Source organism: Microcaecilia unicolor, chromosome 8 (assembly GCF_901765095.1).
Source record: "Microcaecilia unicolor chromosome 8, aMicUni1.1, whole genome shotgun sequence".
Classification (NCBI taxonomy): domain Eukaryota; kingdom Metazoa; phylum Chordata; class Amphibia; order Gymnophiona; family Siphonopidae; genus Microcaecilia; species Microcaecilia unicolor.
This window is the reverse complement of record NC_044038.1, coordinates 192,198,036-192,216,086: the sequence shown is the minus strand read 5'-3', so window position 1 is coordinate 192,216,086 and position 18,051 is coordinate 192,198,036. Positions and strand designations below refer to the sequence as shown.

The 18,051-nt window shown below is 44.2% G+C and overlaps 1 protein-coding gene across 1 annotated transcript in view; it reads left to right on the top strand.

The window, feature by feature from the left end:
* The window catches only part of CSNK2A1 (casein kinase 2 alpha 1), a 235,371-nt gene that overhangs the window by 176,582 nt on the left and 40,738 nt on the right, over positions 1–18,051 (top strand). The window contains 2 exon segments of the mRNA XM_030211651.1: positions 2,808–2,918; positions 3,008–3,118. Coding sequence (XP_030067511.1) covers positions 2,808–2,918; positions 3,008–3,118 — 222 coding nt within the window.

The window sequence follows — 18,051 nt, the reverse complement described above, 5'->3', positions numbered from 1 at the left end:
TTTTACCATTACCTATATTTAAGTATTAATGTGTTCTTCTATATGCTCCCAGAATGTGAACGATTACAGGAGGACCTTGCGAGACTGGGAGAATGGGCGTGCAAGTGGCAGATGAAGTTCAATGTTGACAAGTGCAAAGTGATGCATGTGGGTAAGAGGAACCCGAATTATAGCTACGTCTTGCAAGGTTCCACGTTAGGAGTTACGGATCAAGAAAGGGATCTGGGTGTCGTCGTCGATGATACGCTGAAACCTTCTGCTCAGTGTGCTGCTGCGGCTAGGAAAGCGAATAGAATGTTGGGTGTTATTAGGAAGGGTATGGAGTCCAGGTGTGCGGATGTTATAATGCCGTTGTATCGCTCCATGGTGCGACCGCACCTGGAGTATTGTGTTCAGTACTTGTCTCCGTATCTCAAAAAAGATATAGTAGAATTGGAAAAGGTACAGCGAAGGGCGACGAAAATGATAGTGGGGATGGGACGACTTTCCTATGAAGAGAGGCTGAGAAGGCTAGGGCTTTTCAGCTTGGAGAAGAGACGGCTGAGGGGAGATATGATAGAAGTGTATAAAATAATGAGTGGAATGGATCGGGTGGATGTGAAGCGACTGTTCACGCTATCCAAAAATACTAGGACTAGAGGGCATGAGTTGAAGCTACAGTGTGGTAAATTTAAAACGAATCGGAGAAAATTTTTCTTCACCCAACGTGTAATTAGACTCTGGAATTCGTTGCCGGAGAACATGGTACGGGCGGTTAGCTTGACGGAGTTTAAAAAGGGGTTAGATAGATTCCTAAAGGACATGTCCATAGACCGCTATTAAATGGACTTGGAAAAATTCCGCATTTTTAGGTATAACTTGTCTGGAATGTTTTTACGTTTGGGGAGCGTGCCAGGTGCCCTTGACCTGGATTGGCCACTGTCGGTGACAGGATGCTGGGCTAGATGGACCTTTGGTCTTTCCCAGTATGGCACTACTTATGTACTTATGTACTAATTGTGTTTTTGGTCTCTTTATATGGAATCTACCTTGAACTTCGTGGTATATGTGGAATATAAGAAATGGGAAATGTAATGTAAATATTAACATAAAACAATACTAATCAGCATAACGTTAATATATGCAAGAAAAACATATTTACTAACATGGTCTATGAAAAAACAATCATTTCAAACTATATAAAAATAATAAACCTACTGTACTAGAGCTCATTTCATTCATGATTGTTCATCCTGAAACTGAAAAAGAATGTTCTGCAATCAGCACATTATCAGGATTTCCAAGCAGGGAACAGGCAACAAGTGTCAGTTTCAGCCACATGTGTGGGACCTCTGTTTCCAGTAGGTAGTACAAGAAGACCAGAATTCCTTGTCCGAGCTTGATATGTATGTATCCACTTCGTTGATCACTGAAGTTGTTTCCTGGCTCTTGAATGAATCTCAAAAAAAAAAACAACTGCCTCTGATTTTTCTTATATTGGATGTATTTTTTGGTGGTTCAGCAATTGGCTGCAACTTGATATGCTGTCAGTGTTTGCAGTCTATGGCACTGTTCCACCCTTTGACTGTCATCAGATCTGAGCCTTGGATCCAGCAATGTTGCTACCAAATGTGTGTGTCTGACTGTAAAATAGCAATCAGCTGAACTGCAAGATGATTCTTTAAGGATGACTTGGCTGGTTGAGCTCGCAGTTGTCAGATGCCATTTCAACTGATCTTTTGTTGGCATCACCAGATATAGGAAGGCTTAGTATCTGTTGATAGCTCTTTTGTAGCCCTGTAAAATGGTTCCAACACTATAACAACTTCAACCAGCAAGAAGTTATCAATTGCATTCAGTTTGTTCAGGAACTGCTTGTTTGCACCTGGTTCAGTGGCGATTGCATGCAGCTTCTCCATATTCCCTGCCACTGATTTCAGTGTTGGAATGCTGTTCCGACACGCAGTGCTTCAGCATTTTCTTCAGTGAATGGTTCACTTTGCTTTGTGCAAGGAAGTGGTTATACTCACTGTGTTATAAGCTCGCTTACCTCCTTAGGGAGCTCATTTGAATCAACTTCCGGTTTTGATGACTGGCGTCCATGAGAGAGATTTGACATTGACCTTTGCAACCTATCCAGACCTAATCTTGAAATTCTGCTTTCATATTAGCTGCATTATCAGTCATATAGATGAGACTAACTCAGTGGAAGTTATACTCTGCCAAAATGCTTGAAACAAATCGAATATTCTCACCAGTTTATCAGTGGTCTCCCTCATTGCTGAAAACTTGCACCAGTTTTCATCAACGTGAGCTCCTTATGTGTGTGTGTGTGTGTTTAATTTTTAAGTTTAGGTATTTATGTCAAGTTTGAGTCGAAGTGTGCTTGGGGTGATAATCTGGTCCCCCATTCACTTTTGAATCCATTCCCTTCTATCCCTGTGGTTTTTTTGTCCCCATCCCCATGCACACCTCTATTTGAAATGCAATAAAACTTAATTTTTTTTTAAATTATACATATTCTTGCCTGCCTTTCCAAATTTCTATACTTTTATTTTTGATTGCTGTTTTACACACCTGCTATGAGCACCTGTTCTACTAAATTCTGTTGGTGATGTCAGAGTTCAAACATACTTGGCAGAGGTGTGCTTGTAAGAGGAAGGGAAAAAGGTACCTAGAGGCGAAAGGTCCACAGGGACACAAGGGTCAGGCAACCAAAGGTCCATATCTGCCTGACTAGTAGTATTTTATTTATTTGTATTCCTAAGAGGATCACATATTACTGTCTGTGTCGGAGCTCTGACTGTTCCATTCTTTCCACTCTCAAGCTGCGACTTATTGATTGGGGACTGGCGGAGTTCTATCATCCTGGCCAGGAATATAATGTCCGAGTGGCTTCTCGGTACTTCAAGGGACCAGAACTTCTGGTAGATTATCAGGTAACAAGCTTGGAACTTTGGAGGGTCAAGGGTGGGAGCAGCAGGAGCTGTGGCCTGTGCTTCTCTAAGGGTTTGTCTTTATCTTCTAGATGTACGATTACAGTCTGGATATGTGGAGTCTCGGATGCATGCTGGCCAGCATGATTTTCCGAAAGGAACCCTTTTTCCATGGCCATGACAACTATGATCAGGTGAGGAGAGTAGGGGTGGCCTTCCATAGCCATGGCAGCTATGATTGTGTGAGTGGAGGGAGCAATGGGTTTTCCAGTGGCCATGGTTGTGGAGGGAAGGGGGGTGGAGAGGATTTTTTCCTGCATGTCACATCCACTCTGATCAGATGGGATCAAAATTGTTGGAGTTGTACCACAGAATGTAATTGAGCCTCTGAGGGTATCTAAATATGCAGGTGTTTCTTCCAAAACGTTTGAAGGCTAAAGTGCTAAGCTTACAGGTTCAGAGTCCTAGTGTTTTTGTTAGAATTCCTTAGCTGTATACTAGTTGGAGAATAAATCTGATTTACTTACCTAATGTTTTTTGTTATCCAACAAACCAGTCCAAACACATGAGTTATGCCCCTTACCAGTAAATGGAGACAAGAAGATATTCTTGAACCCTGCCCTGTATAGGGCACTGTGCAGCTAACTGCCTGTCAGTTTTTCTTTGACTCCAGCAAATGATAGACATCAGTAGTGCAGTGTTGGTTTAGTGCTGGAGTTTCCTCCCAGGCCTAGTAGGAAAACTGGATACCTGATTGAATTTAGGCAATGGGGGCATCCTGGCCCTTTTGCTCTACTACTTAACCCCTATGGTGAGTTATTTGAAGGAGTCCAGGTCTCTCTCCCACTCACGGGCTCGTTTTTCAAATGAGGTCTTTCGTTTCTTTGTTCCCCCAACTCCCCCCCCCCCCCCAAATCCATTTGGCCTTCAAAAAAAGTTAAATAAAAAGAGGTGATTGGTGGGCTGCGGAAGAGTCCTGGAAGCAGGCAGTGTTTTAAGCCCTGTGGGAAACAGGGTTGTGCCACATGCAAAGATAGCTGGGAGCCATCTTAGCTGGTGTGGTGGATGAAGAGAGCTGAAAGATATTGAGGAGCAAGCTGTGTGGTAAGTGCTGCAACGATTTGTGATGCATTGGTACATGGGCTGTATTTGGGTGGTGGTAGCACTGGGAGCATCATCACATACAATCTCCGGTGTTAGTGATTTTGAGGAGGAGGAAGTAGCAGCTACATGCTAGTGATAATGGTGCTGTCTGAGCATGTGAGGTGATGCTTCCCACAGTGGCAGCCACTGCATTAGCACTGGGCAGTGCAATAGTTGCTAGGAGAGTACCAACCACAGAAAGAAAGCTGCATTTCAGCATTTGAATGGCAATCAACAGGAGTCGGAGTTTGGCCTGAGGAGCCGGGGACTTGGCTACAGCATTGGTTGGTGTTTAGGATCAGCGTGGGAATGGTGGCCATTTTGGGGTTAGTAGCTCAGGAGACTCTTAGCTTCCCTGATTCTTTCTGCCCTTGATCCCATTTGGAGGAGGTTCTCTCAGGAGACCCTAGGTTCCCTGATTTCTCTGATCCTTGATCCAAAGGAGGTTTTGTCGGGGGCCTCACATGCTTCCCAAAGAGCTCTAAGTTCAGAGGGGAGTCTAGGAGACTTATTGTCCCTCTGTTACACAGGGCCTTTGTAAGTCACAGAATCAGAGTTCTCATTCTTGTGAAGACTCAAGGACTCTTATCTTAAGCTCTGGTGGAGGCAAGACCCTTGAAAAGGACCTGTCTAGAGCAACTGAATAACTGGGAGTCTCTGTGGGTGGCATTATCCGGCTTCATTTGCTGGCGCTTGCTCAGCCTGTGGGAAAAGGTGATTACCCCTCAGTGGTTTGGCTCTTCCACAGGAAAGAGCTACTGCTATGCTAACCTAGGCTGGCACTGAGTATTGCTGAGGAATCAGTTTGGGAGGCAGAGGCTGCAGAGTCATTTCCCATTCATCAGGCCATTATCACAATAGAAGTGGAACTCTCCACAGGCTGTTCTGAAAGGGGTGGGGTGGGGGGGGGGGGGGGTGAGCCAGGAGAATACCTTACCCTTTTGACTTAAAAGGAAATGTTGAAGGTATTCTAAGGTGGATATCTTAGATATAGCCATGATCTAGAAGACTACTATCCTGGAGTGTGGGGGTAGTGGTTTCAGATCTTAAGGATTTCCAAGACCAGAGGATAGGAGCCTTACTGAAGCATTCATTTGAAAAGGCAGTCCTAGGGTTGCAAGAGAGAGTTTATATTGGGTTCATACCCAGTGCTTCTCTTTAAAGTCCAGTGGCTGCCTCTGGAATATTCAGAAGACAGAGATTTGAATCTCAAGGATGCCATTTATTTGAAGGCACCTCTTGCCTTGTATGAGCTCATTCAGACCTCCACTAGCAGAATGGCAATGGCAGTTTTGGTTAGGTGTTTAAGTTGGCTCCAAAATTAGATATTGAATATTGTGTCTGTCTTGTGTAAGCAAGTGCCTATTTCAGGGAAAGGTGCTATTAGGAAGAGACCTTGAGAAGTTGGTTATAGATTTGAGAAAGACCAGATGCACAGCAGTTGCCTGAACATAAACCTTGTGGGAGTTCAAGATCGGGACCGGACAAGTCCAGATTCCATGAGACTTGTTATTGCCCAAGAAAATGGGTTTCTTGGTGCTTCTGGTTCCCAAGCACACCACAGCCCTTTAGTTTCAAGGGAAATGGAAATGTGGTATGCTTAATGATGGGCTAGGGTCCCCTCCTTGACCAAGCAGGTAAGAGCCCAGCTGTTAGGTTTTCCTTAGATTGAGTCCATTGAGTCCTTGACATTGGTCATTGGGGGTATGATTTAGAATTTTCCCACCATATCAGAGATGCCTTTATGGCTTCTCCTTGCCAGGCTGCAGCCCAGAGAGTGGCTGGCTGAGGAAATGCTAGAAAGACTTGTGCTTGAGAGCAATAGCTCCTCATACTGCAGAGTGAAGAGGAAGGCAGATATTCACTCTACTTGGTGACCCTGAAGCAAAAGGGCCGCTTCACTCCCATTATTGGTCTGTAGAGAGTGAAGAAACTTTGTGCTTGGTGATTTTGGCAGGGTAATTAGAAGAATTTTCTCCTCTTTAGATATTAAGAAAGTGTGCCTGGAGGAAGCTCTTTTCCAACTGAACTAGTGCCGTTGGAGTGGTACAGGCACTAGTGTGGTCACCTAAGAGGCTGCTGCTGAGGCCTGGCTACTACTTAGGAGGATGCCCTACCAATCTGTGTGGCTGCGGGCGCATGACCAAAGGGGCAGGTCCCGCCCCTTTGGAGCCCCTTCAGAGCCAACTGAGGATCTGAGTGCTAGGGAGTTTGGCTGGCCTATTTGCTTTCTATGGGTAAAAGGAAGATCAGAGGTCCCATGAAGGATGCCCCAGTGCAAGGACCGATGGACCAACTTGTGTTCTGCTGTAACTGGTGCCCAAGGTGCAGCTATCCGTCCGACAGCTGCGACCTTCTTATCGGGCAGGCAAACCCCGCCCCCTTAGCCTGTTTCATTGGAGGATTTTGTCCTACTGTTTGCGCAGGTTCTATTCCAGCTGGGGTGGTGATTTCCCTAGCAGGCATCTCATTGTATTCTACTTTTGGTCCTCCTTCAGCTGTGACATTGCATATCCTGGTTAAACCAGTTGTTTTGTTTTTAGCTTTTGGAACTGATTCACCTAAAGCCAGCCAAGTTGCTACATTGAAAGACGTCCTTATGGCTGTGAACAGAATGGAGAATACTTTGCAAGGTACTTTCTCAGCTCTGTAAATATACAGAGGTTTCCTGTTTGCAGAGCATGAACAAAAAAGTTATGGCAATAGAGTAAAGTTTGCTAAAAACTGATTCCCAGCTTAGTAATATTCAATCAGCTGTTAGCTCATCGGTCAAAGATAATTTAATAATTCATGCTAGACTGGAATTTTTGGAAAAATAGATAAAGAGCTAGAAATGTAAGTCTTAAACTATTCTGTAATCCACCACTACCATACCCCTCTGGAATTATTGAAAATGTACTTCAAGGATATTCTTCAACCTTCCCATTTTGACTCAGTGGGAGTTGTTAATGCTGTTTACCTATCCAGAGGTAGCAAGATAGTTAGTGAAGAGGGCACCCTTGATTCTGTTGCATCCCCTGATAGTTACATTTTTGGAGTCAACTCAGGATTTGATAACTAAAAGGGCTACATTGTTGGTTTCTTTCCAGACAGAAGAATAGAAACAGGTTGTTTTTAAAGCATATTTCCCTAAAAACCAATTAATGTTTTGTGGACAAGCTGTCCAAATGTTTCCTGATATGGCTCGGACTACTCAATTGAGAAGACAAGCTTTCCTACATCTGAAACCAAAGGTTTTAGCTGTAGGAGCATCCTTTTATTTACAGTAAGGTCACACATAAGGAAAATAGGTAAACCTATTTTTCTAGAATCTTTTCTTAAGGATAGTGATTTGATTTTGCATAAAATCTTTCCCCAGGCAAGGTTAGTATAGAAAGTTCAAATGCTATAACATAGTAAATGACGGTAGATATAAAAATCTGTATGGTCCATCTAGTCTGCCCAACAAGATAAACTCATAGTATAATGTATGATACTTATACATGGCTTGATTTGTCTTTTCCATTTTCAGGGCACAGACTGTAGAAGTCTGCACATCACTGGCCTTGTTCTCCAGTTACAGAAGCTGAATCTGTCCAGTCACAATCAGGGCACAGACCATAGAAGTCTGCTCTACATTGCCTTTGCTTCCCAAATACTGGTGTTGCCATGTAATCACTACTAAGCTTATTTGATTTCATGTCTTTTATACAGAATTCTTTTGTGTTTATCCCATGCGTTTTTGAATTCCGTTACTGTTTTCATCTCCACTTCCCACAGGAGGGCATTCCAGGTATCTACCACCCTCTTCATGAAAAAGTACTTCCTGATATTATTCCTGAGTCCCCCCCCCCCCCCCCCCCCCCGCCCCCCAATACACACACACACACACACACACACACACACACATCCTCAATTCATGTCCTCTAGTTCTACCACCTTCCCTTCTCTGGAAAAGGTTTGTAAATTAATACCTTTCAAATATCTGAATGTCTGTATCATATTACTCCTGTTTTTCCTTTTCTCCAGGGTATAAATGTTCAGATCCTTAAGGCTCTCCTTGTACATCTTGCAACACAAACCCCATACCACTTTGGTCACTTTTCTCTGAACCACTTTGTCTTTTTACATTCTTAGCAAAGATAAACCTCCAAAACTGAACACAGTACTCCAAGTGGGGCCTCACCAGTGACTTGTACAGGGGCATCAGCATGTCCTATCTTCTGCTGGTTATACCCCTTTCTATGCCTAGCATCCTTCTGGCCACAGCCACCATCTTGTTGCATTGTTTCATCACCTTGAGATCCTCAGACACCATCACCCCAAGGTCCCCTCTATTGAGCTTATCAGTCTCTCTCCTCCTATCTGGTACATCTCCTTTGGATTTCTGCACCCCAAGTGCATCACTCTGCATTTCTTGGCATTAAATTTGAACTAATAAAGAAAATACTTATATATACATATAACCCAATACCTCAAAAATAATATACCATATAAGGTAATACAACACAAAAAAGAAGGCTCTTATAAAGTACACATCAGTGAAAACAGAATTATTTATTAAATTAAGAAGCAATCGCATCTGAAACACATCCCAGAAATCGAATTGACTGGTCACAGAAATAAGGCTAATCTCAAAATTGAGTGAAATGAAAACTCTTTCCCCCTTGAACCAAAATGATAGAGGGAATGGAACTCCTCCCATATGAGGAAAGGCTAAAGAAGTTAGGGCTCTTCACATGGGCATAGTTTGGGGAGGCGAGGGGAAGCAATGCTCCCTCAAACGAGCTGCCACACTATTTTTCTGCCTGGCATCCCCCTGAGTGGTGCAGCTGCAGCAGCATCTCTTTCTTTCCTTCCACCACAGCACTGGAGTCTTCCAGTTCTTTCTCTCTTTCCACTATTACTACTACTACTATTTAGCATTTCTATAGCGCTACAAGGCATGCGCTGCACAAACATAGAAGAAAGACAGTCCCTGCTCAAAGAGCTTACAATCTAATAGACAAAAAAATAAATAAAGTAAGCAAATCAAATCTATTAGTGTGAACGGGAAGGAAGAGAGGAGGGTAGGTGGAGGCGAGTGGTTACGAGTCAAAAGCAATGTTAAAGAGGTGGGCTTTCAGTATAGATTTAAAGGTGGCCAAGGATGGGGCAAGACGTAGGGGCTCAGGAAGTTTATTCCAGGCGTAGGGTGCAGCGAGACAGAAGGTGCGAAGTCTGGAGTTGGCAGTAGTGGAGAAGGGAACAGATAAGAAGGATTTATCCATGGAGCGGAGTGCACGAGAAGGGGTGTAGGGAAGGACGAGTGTGGAGAGATACTGGGGAGCAGCAGAGTGAGTACATTTATAGGTTAGTAGAAGAAGTTTGAACAGGATGCGAAAACGGATAGGGAGCCAGTGAAGGGTCTTGAGGCGAGGGGTAGTATGAGTAAAGCGACCCTGGTGGAAGACGAGACGGGCAGCAGAGTTTTGAACCGACTGGAGAGGGGAGAGGTGACTAAGTGGGAGGCCAGCAAGAAGCAGATTGCAGTAGTCTAAACGAGAGGTGACAAGGGTGTGGATGAGAGTTTTGGTAGAGTGCTTGGAAAGAAAGGGGCGGATTTTACGGATGTTGTAAAGAAAGAAACGACAGGTCATGGCAAGCCCCGTGGCACCTGGTATCACCCTCCCCCCCCCCCCCCCCCCCAACACACACAGTTCTCCAATTCCTCGAGCCGCTGGCAGCCTTGGCAAGAAAGCAGTATGCATGCTTGTTTAGACCTGCCCCTGGAAGCCTTTCTTTCTCTTTCAATTTCCTGTTCCCGCATAGGTGGGAAGCTGTAGGAGAGAGAAGGGTTTCCGGGGTAGGTTTAGAGCAGCGTGCGTACTGCTTTCTTGCTGAGGCTGCCAGCGGCTCAGGGGATTGGAAAACTTGGTGTGTGGGGGGGGGGGGGGGGGGGGGAATACTGAGCGCCACGGGGCTGGAAGGAGAGAAAGAACTGGAAGAAGACTTCAGTACTGTGGTGGTGATGGCGGGGGGGGGGGGGGCTGGAAGGAGAACGAGAGAGACGGGGGCAGGCTCGGGTGGTGAAGGTTTTAAAAAAAAAAAAAAAGCATGGGGGATGTAAGAGAAATGGAGAAAGAGCAGAAGATGGATGGGACTCTAGGGGGTGTGGGGGAGGAAGAAAGAGCAGAAGATGGATGGGACTCTAGGTGGTGTGGGGGAGGAAGAAAGAGCAGAAGATGGATGGGACTAGGGGGTGTGGGGGAGGAAGAGTGAGCAGAAGATGGATGGGACTTGATGATTGAATGAGAAATGGAGATGACAAGAGGAGAGAAGAAATGTAAAAGTCAACCTGGAAAAGAATTTAGAAGACTGACACATGGAAAGTGGAAGAGTGGGACTAGCCCAATCAGAAAAATTAAGTGCTCAGACAACAAAGGTAGAAAAGAAAAAAATATTTTTTATTTAATATTTTTTAAAAATTGAGATGTGCCTGCTTTGTGAAATGTACATATATGTATTTTTGTTTTGTATTTTGCAGAGTACAGGAGGAAAAAAATATTTCTGTTTCTCTCTTACAAGTATTGCCCTGCTTGTACTACTACTACTACTACTACTACTATTTAGCATTTTTATAGCGCTACAAGGCGTACTTGTAGAGTCTGACTTTCTTGGGTGGAGGGGAGGGGGCTTTCCATTTCAGTTTTTGTCTGAATGCTTTTTTGTGGTTTTGAGGTTAGGGCTCTTCAGCTTGGAAAAGACGGCTGAGGGGGGATATGATTGAGGCCTACAAAATCCTGTGTGGAGTTGTAAGGCATGGTAGAGGTACTTATATCTCAGAGAACATTACCAGATAGCAATTCTCTGAACTCGTGTCTAGGGGATGTACCTCTATAGTCCGAATGAAAACAAGCTGTGTGAGGAAATGAACAATTGCCACAGATGGAATATATATATTAATTAGGTAAAGAAAAAAATATATAAATAGTTCTGAAGCAAAGTGCCAAGCAAAATACAAAAATAACTTGCTATAAAAATAGATTATCACCAGAATAGATTACCATCTGATTATCCTAATGCACTAACTAAAAGAGTGATTACACAACCCAGTACAATCATGAATTCCTAATTATTATTATAAGAACTTATCACGTCTTATGCAAAACACAGTGATCAGCTGACTACACAGACCAGAAGTCCTGAAGTAAACCTATCTCAGACAAACTAAGGACTAATTATCCCTGACTATAGGTAATAAATCCTGATATCTCACTTTGCCCTCTGTCATAGACTCCCAATGGTAGAGAAGCAGATTTTTCCTCTGACTCGAGCTGAAGTCTCAGTCCAGGAATAAGTCCAAGAATTGTATCTCTGAATGCAGATTACACAGTCTTCAGTAGGGCCTTGTGGTGGCTGAGCTAACCTTGAGTTGGTTACAAGGCATACAGTTCACTGGTATTAGGAAAATCAGTCTCTTGCTCTTTTTAGAGCTTTCTGTCCACCTGCAAGTCCTCCGGTCTTTCTCTCTCGAGTCCTCTCTTCTTCAACTCTTCTTACTTACTAACTTTCTCTTCGATCCAAACCTTTGGTATCCCAACGTCAGATGATACCTGTGGACATAATGTCCAGCCAGATTCATAGTCATGAAGAAGCCTTTGTTATAGCCATGAAGCGGTTATCAATGGCATGCAAACTCCTTGTCTGATTCCATTGTACTGGAGCCCTGGGTGATTTTCTCCTCCAAGCTTCCCAGGGAGATAACGGGGGTCCAGTTTGCAACAAAGGATATGCCCTTGGATGAAGTAATCTTGCAATGCCCAGCAGTAACTTTCCTTTGCAAGAAAGCTGGATTCTGATAGTTACAGATGTATTCAGGCCTCTCAGGCTGTAGAATCCATATTGTTATGAATGGTTCAGGCTTGTATAGGTCAAGACCAGCAAAGGTGAGATCTCAGGTTAATACCCCTACAGAGTGGAACGGGTAGAGGTGAATCGTGTTTTCTGTCCTTCAAAAAGTACAAAGACCAGGGGCCACTCAATGAAATTGCATGGAAATTACTTTTAAAACAAATAGGAGGAAATATGTTTTCACTAAAGAATATTTAAGCTCTAGAACTCATAGCCAGGGGATGTGTTAACTGTGGTTAGTGTATCTGGGTTTAAAAAAAAGTTTGGGCAGTATCCTGGAGAAAAAGTCCATAGCCTGCTATTGAGATGGACATGGGGGAAGCCACTGCTTGCCCTGGGATTGGTAGTGTGGAATGCTGCTACTAATTATATCTCTACCAGGTACTCATGACTTGGATTGGCCACTGCTGGAAGCAGGATACTGGGCTGGATGGACCATTGATCTGACCCAGTATGGATGTTCTTTATGTTCTTATAACTAAAAAAGTTAAAGTAACATCACAGTCCCCTTGTAAAGGTTGTACAAATAATCAATTAACTACAATACTTAACTCAACATACTTAACATAGCTGTTAAATCCTTTTTTTTTTTTTAAATGAAAATATCTTTGCGTGATAGAGGCAAATACAGTGAAACATTAAGGGAAACATACCAGGTCCCCACAACACATTGTTACAGAGAAAAAATTCACAAATGAAGGGTAGGATGACCGGCCCATACAAAGAACTGTGCACTTGAGTGGTACAAAAGCGAAGTCGTCTCTATTACATTTTTACTTTAACTATACAAAAGTGAAATGAATAAAATAAGGTCCCCCCCCCGTCCGTCCGTCCGTCCAGAATAAGATCTACAAGCATCATCTACTAGGCACTCTGTTGAGAGCGAAGAGAGCGCTCTGCCCCACAGATCCTGGTATTGGCGTTGTCCCAGTGAAGTAGAAAACTTAAGGGAGGTGAGCACCCAGCTGGCCATCTCCCTCATAACACCATACCAGTGGGCCATCGAAAGGGGTTCAGGATCTACCCAGGCCTGTAAAATGCATTTTTTTTAACTAACAAGGTGGCTAGCAGTATGAATTTACACTGGACCTCTCCCAACCCCTGCTCTCGAAGAGAGGATACACTTCCCATCAGCACAGCTGTGTACCCCCATTCTACTGAGCACTGCAAAATACTTTCAGTGGTGCCCAACGTACCGGACCACAACGGGAGCAGCATGGGACACTCCATAAAGGAGTGTAAAAACATGTCCACGTGTCTCTTGCACTTATTGCAGATGTCTTTATCCCATAAACCCATGACACTCCCTTTTTGTTTGGTGATGTGCACTTTGTGCAAGATTTTTTACTGAATATCCTGTAGCACTGCGATAGGGGTCACATGATGGAAATTCTCGAACGCCTCCCCCAATCTCCTCTCTGTTATGGGTTCAGCTGTGTCCACACTCCAGACTCTAGCCAGCGACACCAGATAGGGGGCCCTCTTAGAGTCCCGTATCAGCTGATACCACTGTGACAACTTGTTTAGTCTAGGGGGCAGCTGCAGAAAAACTCGATCCAATTGTGTGAAGACCACCTGCACCTTATGTCTACGCTCCACACTTAGCACATAATCCCTAACTTGAAGGTAAGCGAAAAATTGTGAGTTAGGGATCACCCATGCATGCCTGACTGTTCAAAAGAAGGGAAATCTGCCCCCCCCCCAACTTCCTTAAATGCCCCAGGTATCTACACCCCCTACCCTTCCTTCCACTGACTGAACACTGATGCCCCCAACCCAGCAGGGAAATCAGCATTGCTCATCAGTGTTAAAAATGGGCTGAACCCTTTAGACGCCCCTCCATGCTCCCTCCACCACATCCAAGCGCATTGTAAGGCTAGGAAGAATGGGTTCCCCATCAGGCCCCCTGCTTTCCGAAGCCTCCACAGCCCCAGAACAACAAATGGGTCATTCGGAGCGCACCAGTTGCTCCAAAAATCAGTGGGGGCAAAGAAACTAGCTCCAAAGTGTGCAGTTCATGTATCCAACGTAGGAGGGCCGCAACATTGTAAGCCCTCAGGTCTGGTAAGCAGAGTCCCAAGTGGGCCCTACTATGAGTTAGTTTAGCAAAAGATATCCTGAGACATTTAGCATGCCAAATAAAAGAGCCAATCGTACTGCGAAATATGTCATCCTCAGGTTTGCGAACCCAGATCGGTAGCATCTGCAGCAGTTTGGGCAGCAAAACCATTTTAACTAATGCGTTCCGGCCCATAAAGCTCACAGGAAGATCCCTCCACTGATGACAAAGCTTTTTGACAGCTTCTAACCTCTCTAGCACATTTTTCCTATAGACCCAGGCCTGGTCTGCACTGAGATATACGCCGAGATATTTTATGCCCACTCTAGCCCAGGATAGAGGAAAACTTGGCAAGACAGTGCTGGCACAAGGGCAACTTATAGACAGTGCCTCTGATTTCCCAAAGTTTATACTTAAGCCGGAGAATGCACCAAAATCCTGTAAGATAGCCATTACCAACGGGAGCGTAGAGCACGCATTGTCCAGCAGCAATAACATATCATCAGCAAATAGGTTTATACGGTACTCCCTGCAGAGACTCCCTTCAAAGCTGGATCCTGCCGAATTCTAGCTGCTAAGGGCTCTAAAGTGAGAATAAATAAAAGGGGAGACAGGGGACACCCTTGTCTAGTGCCTCCACTCAAGGACAGTACTTCTGTAAGGGAATCGTTGACAATAATCTGGGCCTTGGGCTTGCTATAGAGAACCTGAATCCAGTTCAGAAAGTCCCCCTGAATGCCAAAGCGGATGAGACGATGGTGCAGGGAGGAGGGTTTTAGATTTGTTAGGAACTGGGCAATATTCTGGGGAAGGGGGAGCCTATTCCGAAAGGATGGGCTCCACCTTAACCAGGGTGGGACCAGGCTGCTGGCGTCGGCATTTAAAAAGGAGATAGAGCAGCTTTTAAACTAGAAATAGGGGGAAGGCCGACAGTCGCTCAAAAGCGCATGGTTCGGGAAAAGGTATCTTGCAAAGATACCTCACAAACAGGGAAGATAGGGTTTCTGGATAGTGAGGTTGCACAACAGACCGTGGTAGACCAGGTGCCCTTAAATACAACTAAAGATCAGACAAAAGATGTCAAATCAATAGTGTCAGGTACTAAGCATCATGCAAATAAGAACAACAAACATACTCTGAAATGTCTATATGCAAATGCTAGGAGTCTAAGAAATAAGATGGGAGAGTTGGAATATATTGCACTAAATGAAAAATTGGATATAATAGGCATTACTGAGACCTGGTGGAAGGAGGATAACCAGTGGGACACTGTCATACTGGGGTACAAAGTATATCGTAGTGATAGGGTGGACCGGACTGGTGGAGGGGTAGCATTGTATATTAACGAGAGCCTTGACTTAGATAGATTACAAATTCAGCAGGACACAAATCACACCTTTGAATCATTGTGGGTTGAAATTCCATGTATAAAAGGGAAAAAAACGGTGATAGGAGTGTACTACCGTCCGCCTCGCCAGGATGAGCAGGTAGACACAGAAATGATAAAAGAAATCAGAGACGCGAACAAAATGATCAATGTGATAATAATGGGTGACTTCAATTATCCAAATATAGACTGGGTAAATGTAACATCGGGACACGCTACAGAGATACAATTCCTTGATGAAATCAAGGACAGCTTTATGGAGCAACTGGTGCAGGAGCCGATGAGAGAAGGAAAAATTCTAGACTTGGTCCTTAGTGGAGCGCATGATCTGGTGAGGGACGTTATGGTACTGGGGCCGCTTGATAACAGTGACCATAATATGATCAGTTTTGATATCGACCTTGAAGTAACTGTACACAGAAAGTCAAATACGTTAACGTTTAACTTTAAAAAAGGAGACTATGATAAAATGAGAAGAACGGTAAAAAAAAACTTAGGGGGGCAACTGAGAGAGTAAAAACTGTACAACAGGCGTGGACGCTGTTCAAAAATACCATCCTGAAGGCCCAGGCCATACATATTCCGCGAATTAGAAAAGAAAGACGGAAGTCCAAAAGACAGCCGGCCTGGTTGAAAAGTGAGGTGAAGGAAGCTATTAGGGCTAAAAGAAACGCCTTCAGAAAATGGAAGAAGGAACCATCTGAAAATAACAAGAAGCAGCATAAGGAGTGTCAAAGCAAATGCAAGGCGCAGATAAAGAAGGCCAAGAGGGATTACGAAAAAAAGATAGCATTAGAGGCAAAAAAACATAGTAAAAAATTTTTCGGTATATTAAAAGCAGGAAGCCGGCAAAAGAATCGGTTGGGCCGCTGGATGACCGAGGGGTAAAAGGGGCGATCAAGGAAGACAAAGACGTAGCGGAGAGACTGAATGAATTCTTTGCTTCGGTCTTCACCAAGGAAGATTTGGGTGGGATACCGGTGTCGGAAATGGTATTTCAAGCGGACGAGTCGGAGAAACTTACTGACTTCACGGTAAACCTGGAGGACGTAATGGGGCAGTTCGGCAAACTGAAGAGTAGCAAATCTCCTGGACCGGATGGTATTCATCCTAGAGTACTGATAGAACTGAAAAATGAGCTTGCGGAGCTACTGCTAGTGATATGCAACTTATCCTTAAAATCGAGCGTGGTACCGGAAGATTGGAGGGTGGCCAATGTAACGCCCATTTTTTAAAAAGGCTCCAGGGGAGATCCGGGAAATTATAGACCGGTGAGTCTGACGTCGGTGCCAGGGAAAATGGTAGAGGCTATTATTAAAAACAAAATTACAGAGCACATCCGAGGACATGGATTACTGAGACCGAGTCAGCATGGCTTTTGTGTGGGGAAATCTTGCCTGACCAATTTACTTCAATTCTTTGAAGGAGTAAACGTGGACAAAGGGGAGCCGGTTGATATTGTGTATCTGGATTTTCAAAAGGCGTTTGACAAGGTACCTCATGAAAGGCTACAGAGGAAATTGGAGGGTCATGGGATAGGAGGAAATGTCCTATTGTGGATTAAAAACTGGTTGAATGATAGGAATCAGAGAGTGGGGTTAAATGGGCAGTATTCACAATGGAGAAGGGTAGTTAGTGGGGTTCCTCAGGGGTCTGTGCTAGGATCGCTGCTTTTTAATATATTTATAAATGATTTAGAGATGGGAGTAACTAGCGAGGTAATTAAATTTGCTGATGACACAAAGTTATTCAAAGTCGTTAACTCGCGACAGGATTGTGAAAAATTACAAGAGGACCTTACGAGACTGGGTGGCTAAATGGCAGATGACGTTTAATGTGAGCAAGTGCAAGGTGATGCATGTGGGGAAAAAAGAACCCGAATTATAGCTACGTCATGCAAGGTTCCACGTTAGGAGTTACGGACCAAGAAAGGGATCTGGGTGTCGTCGTCGATAACACACTGAAACCTTCTGCTCAGTGTGCTGCTGCGGCTAGGAAAACGAATGGAATGTTGGGTATTATTAGGAAAGGTATGGAAAACAGGTGTGAGGATGTTATAATGCCGTTGTATCCCTCCATGGTGCGACCGCACCTTGAGTATTGTGTTCAATTCTGGTCGCCGCATCTCAAGAAAGATATAGTAGAATTGGAAAAGGTGCAGCGAAGGGCAACTAAAATGATAGCGGGGATGGGACGACTTCCCTGTGAAGAAAGACTAAGGAGGCTAGGGCTATTCACCTTGGAGAAGAGATGGCTGAGGGGAGACATGATAGACGTATATAAAATAATGCGTGGAGGGGAACAGGTGGATGTGAAGCGTCTGTTCACGCTTTCCAAAAATACTAGGACTAGGGGGCATGCGATTAAACTACAGTGTAGTAAATTTAAAACAAATCGGAGAAAATTTTTCTTCACCCAACGTGTAATTAAACTCTGGAATTCATTGCCGGAAAATGTGGTGAAGGCGGTTAGCTTTTGCAGAGTTTAAAAAGGGGTTGGACGGTTTCCTAAAGGACAAGTCCATAAACCGCTACTAAACGGACTTGGAAAAATTCAAAATTCCAGGAATAACATGTATAGAATGTTTGTACGTTTGGGAAGCTTGCTAGGTGCCCTTGGCCTGGATTGGCCGCTGTCGTGGACAAGATGCTGGGCTCGATGGACCCTTGGTCTTT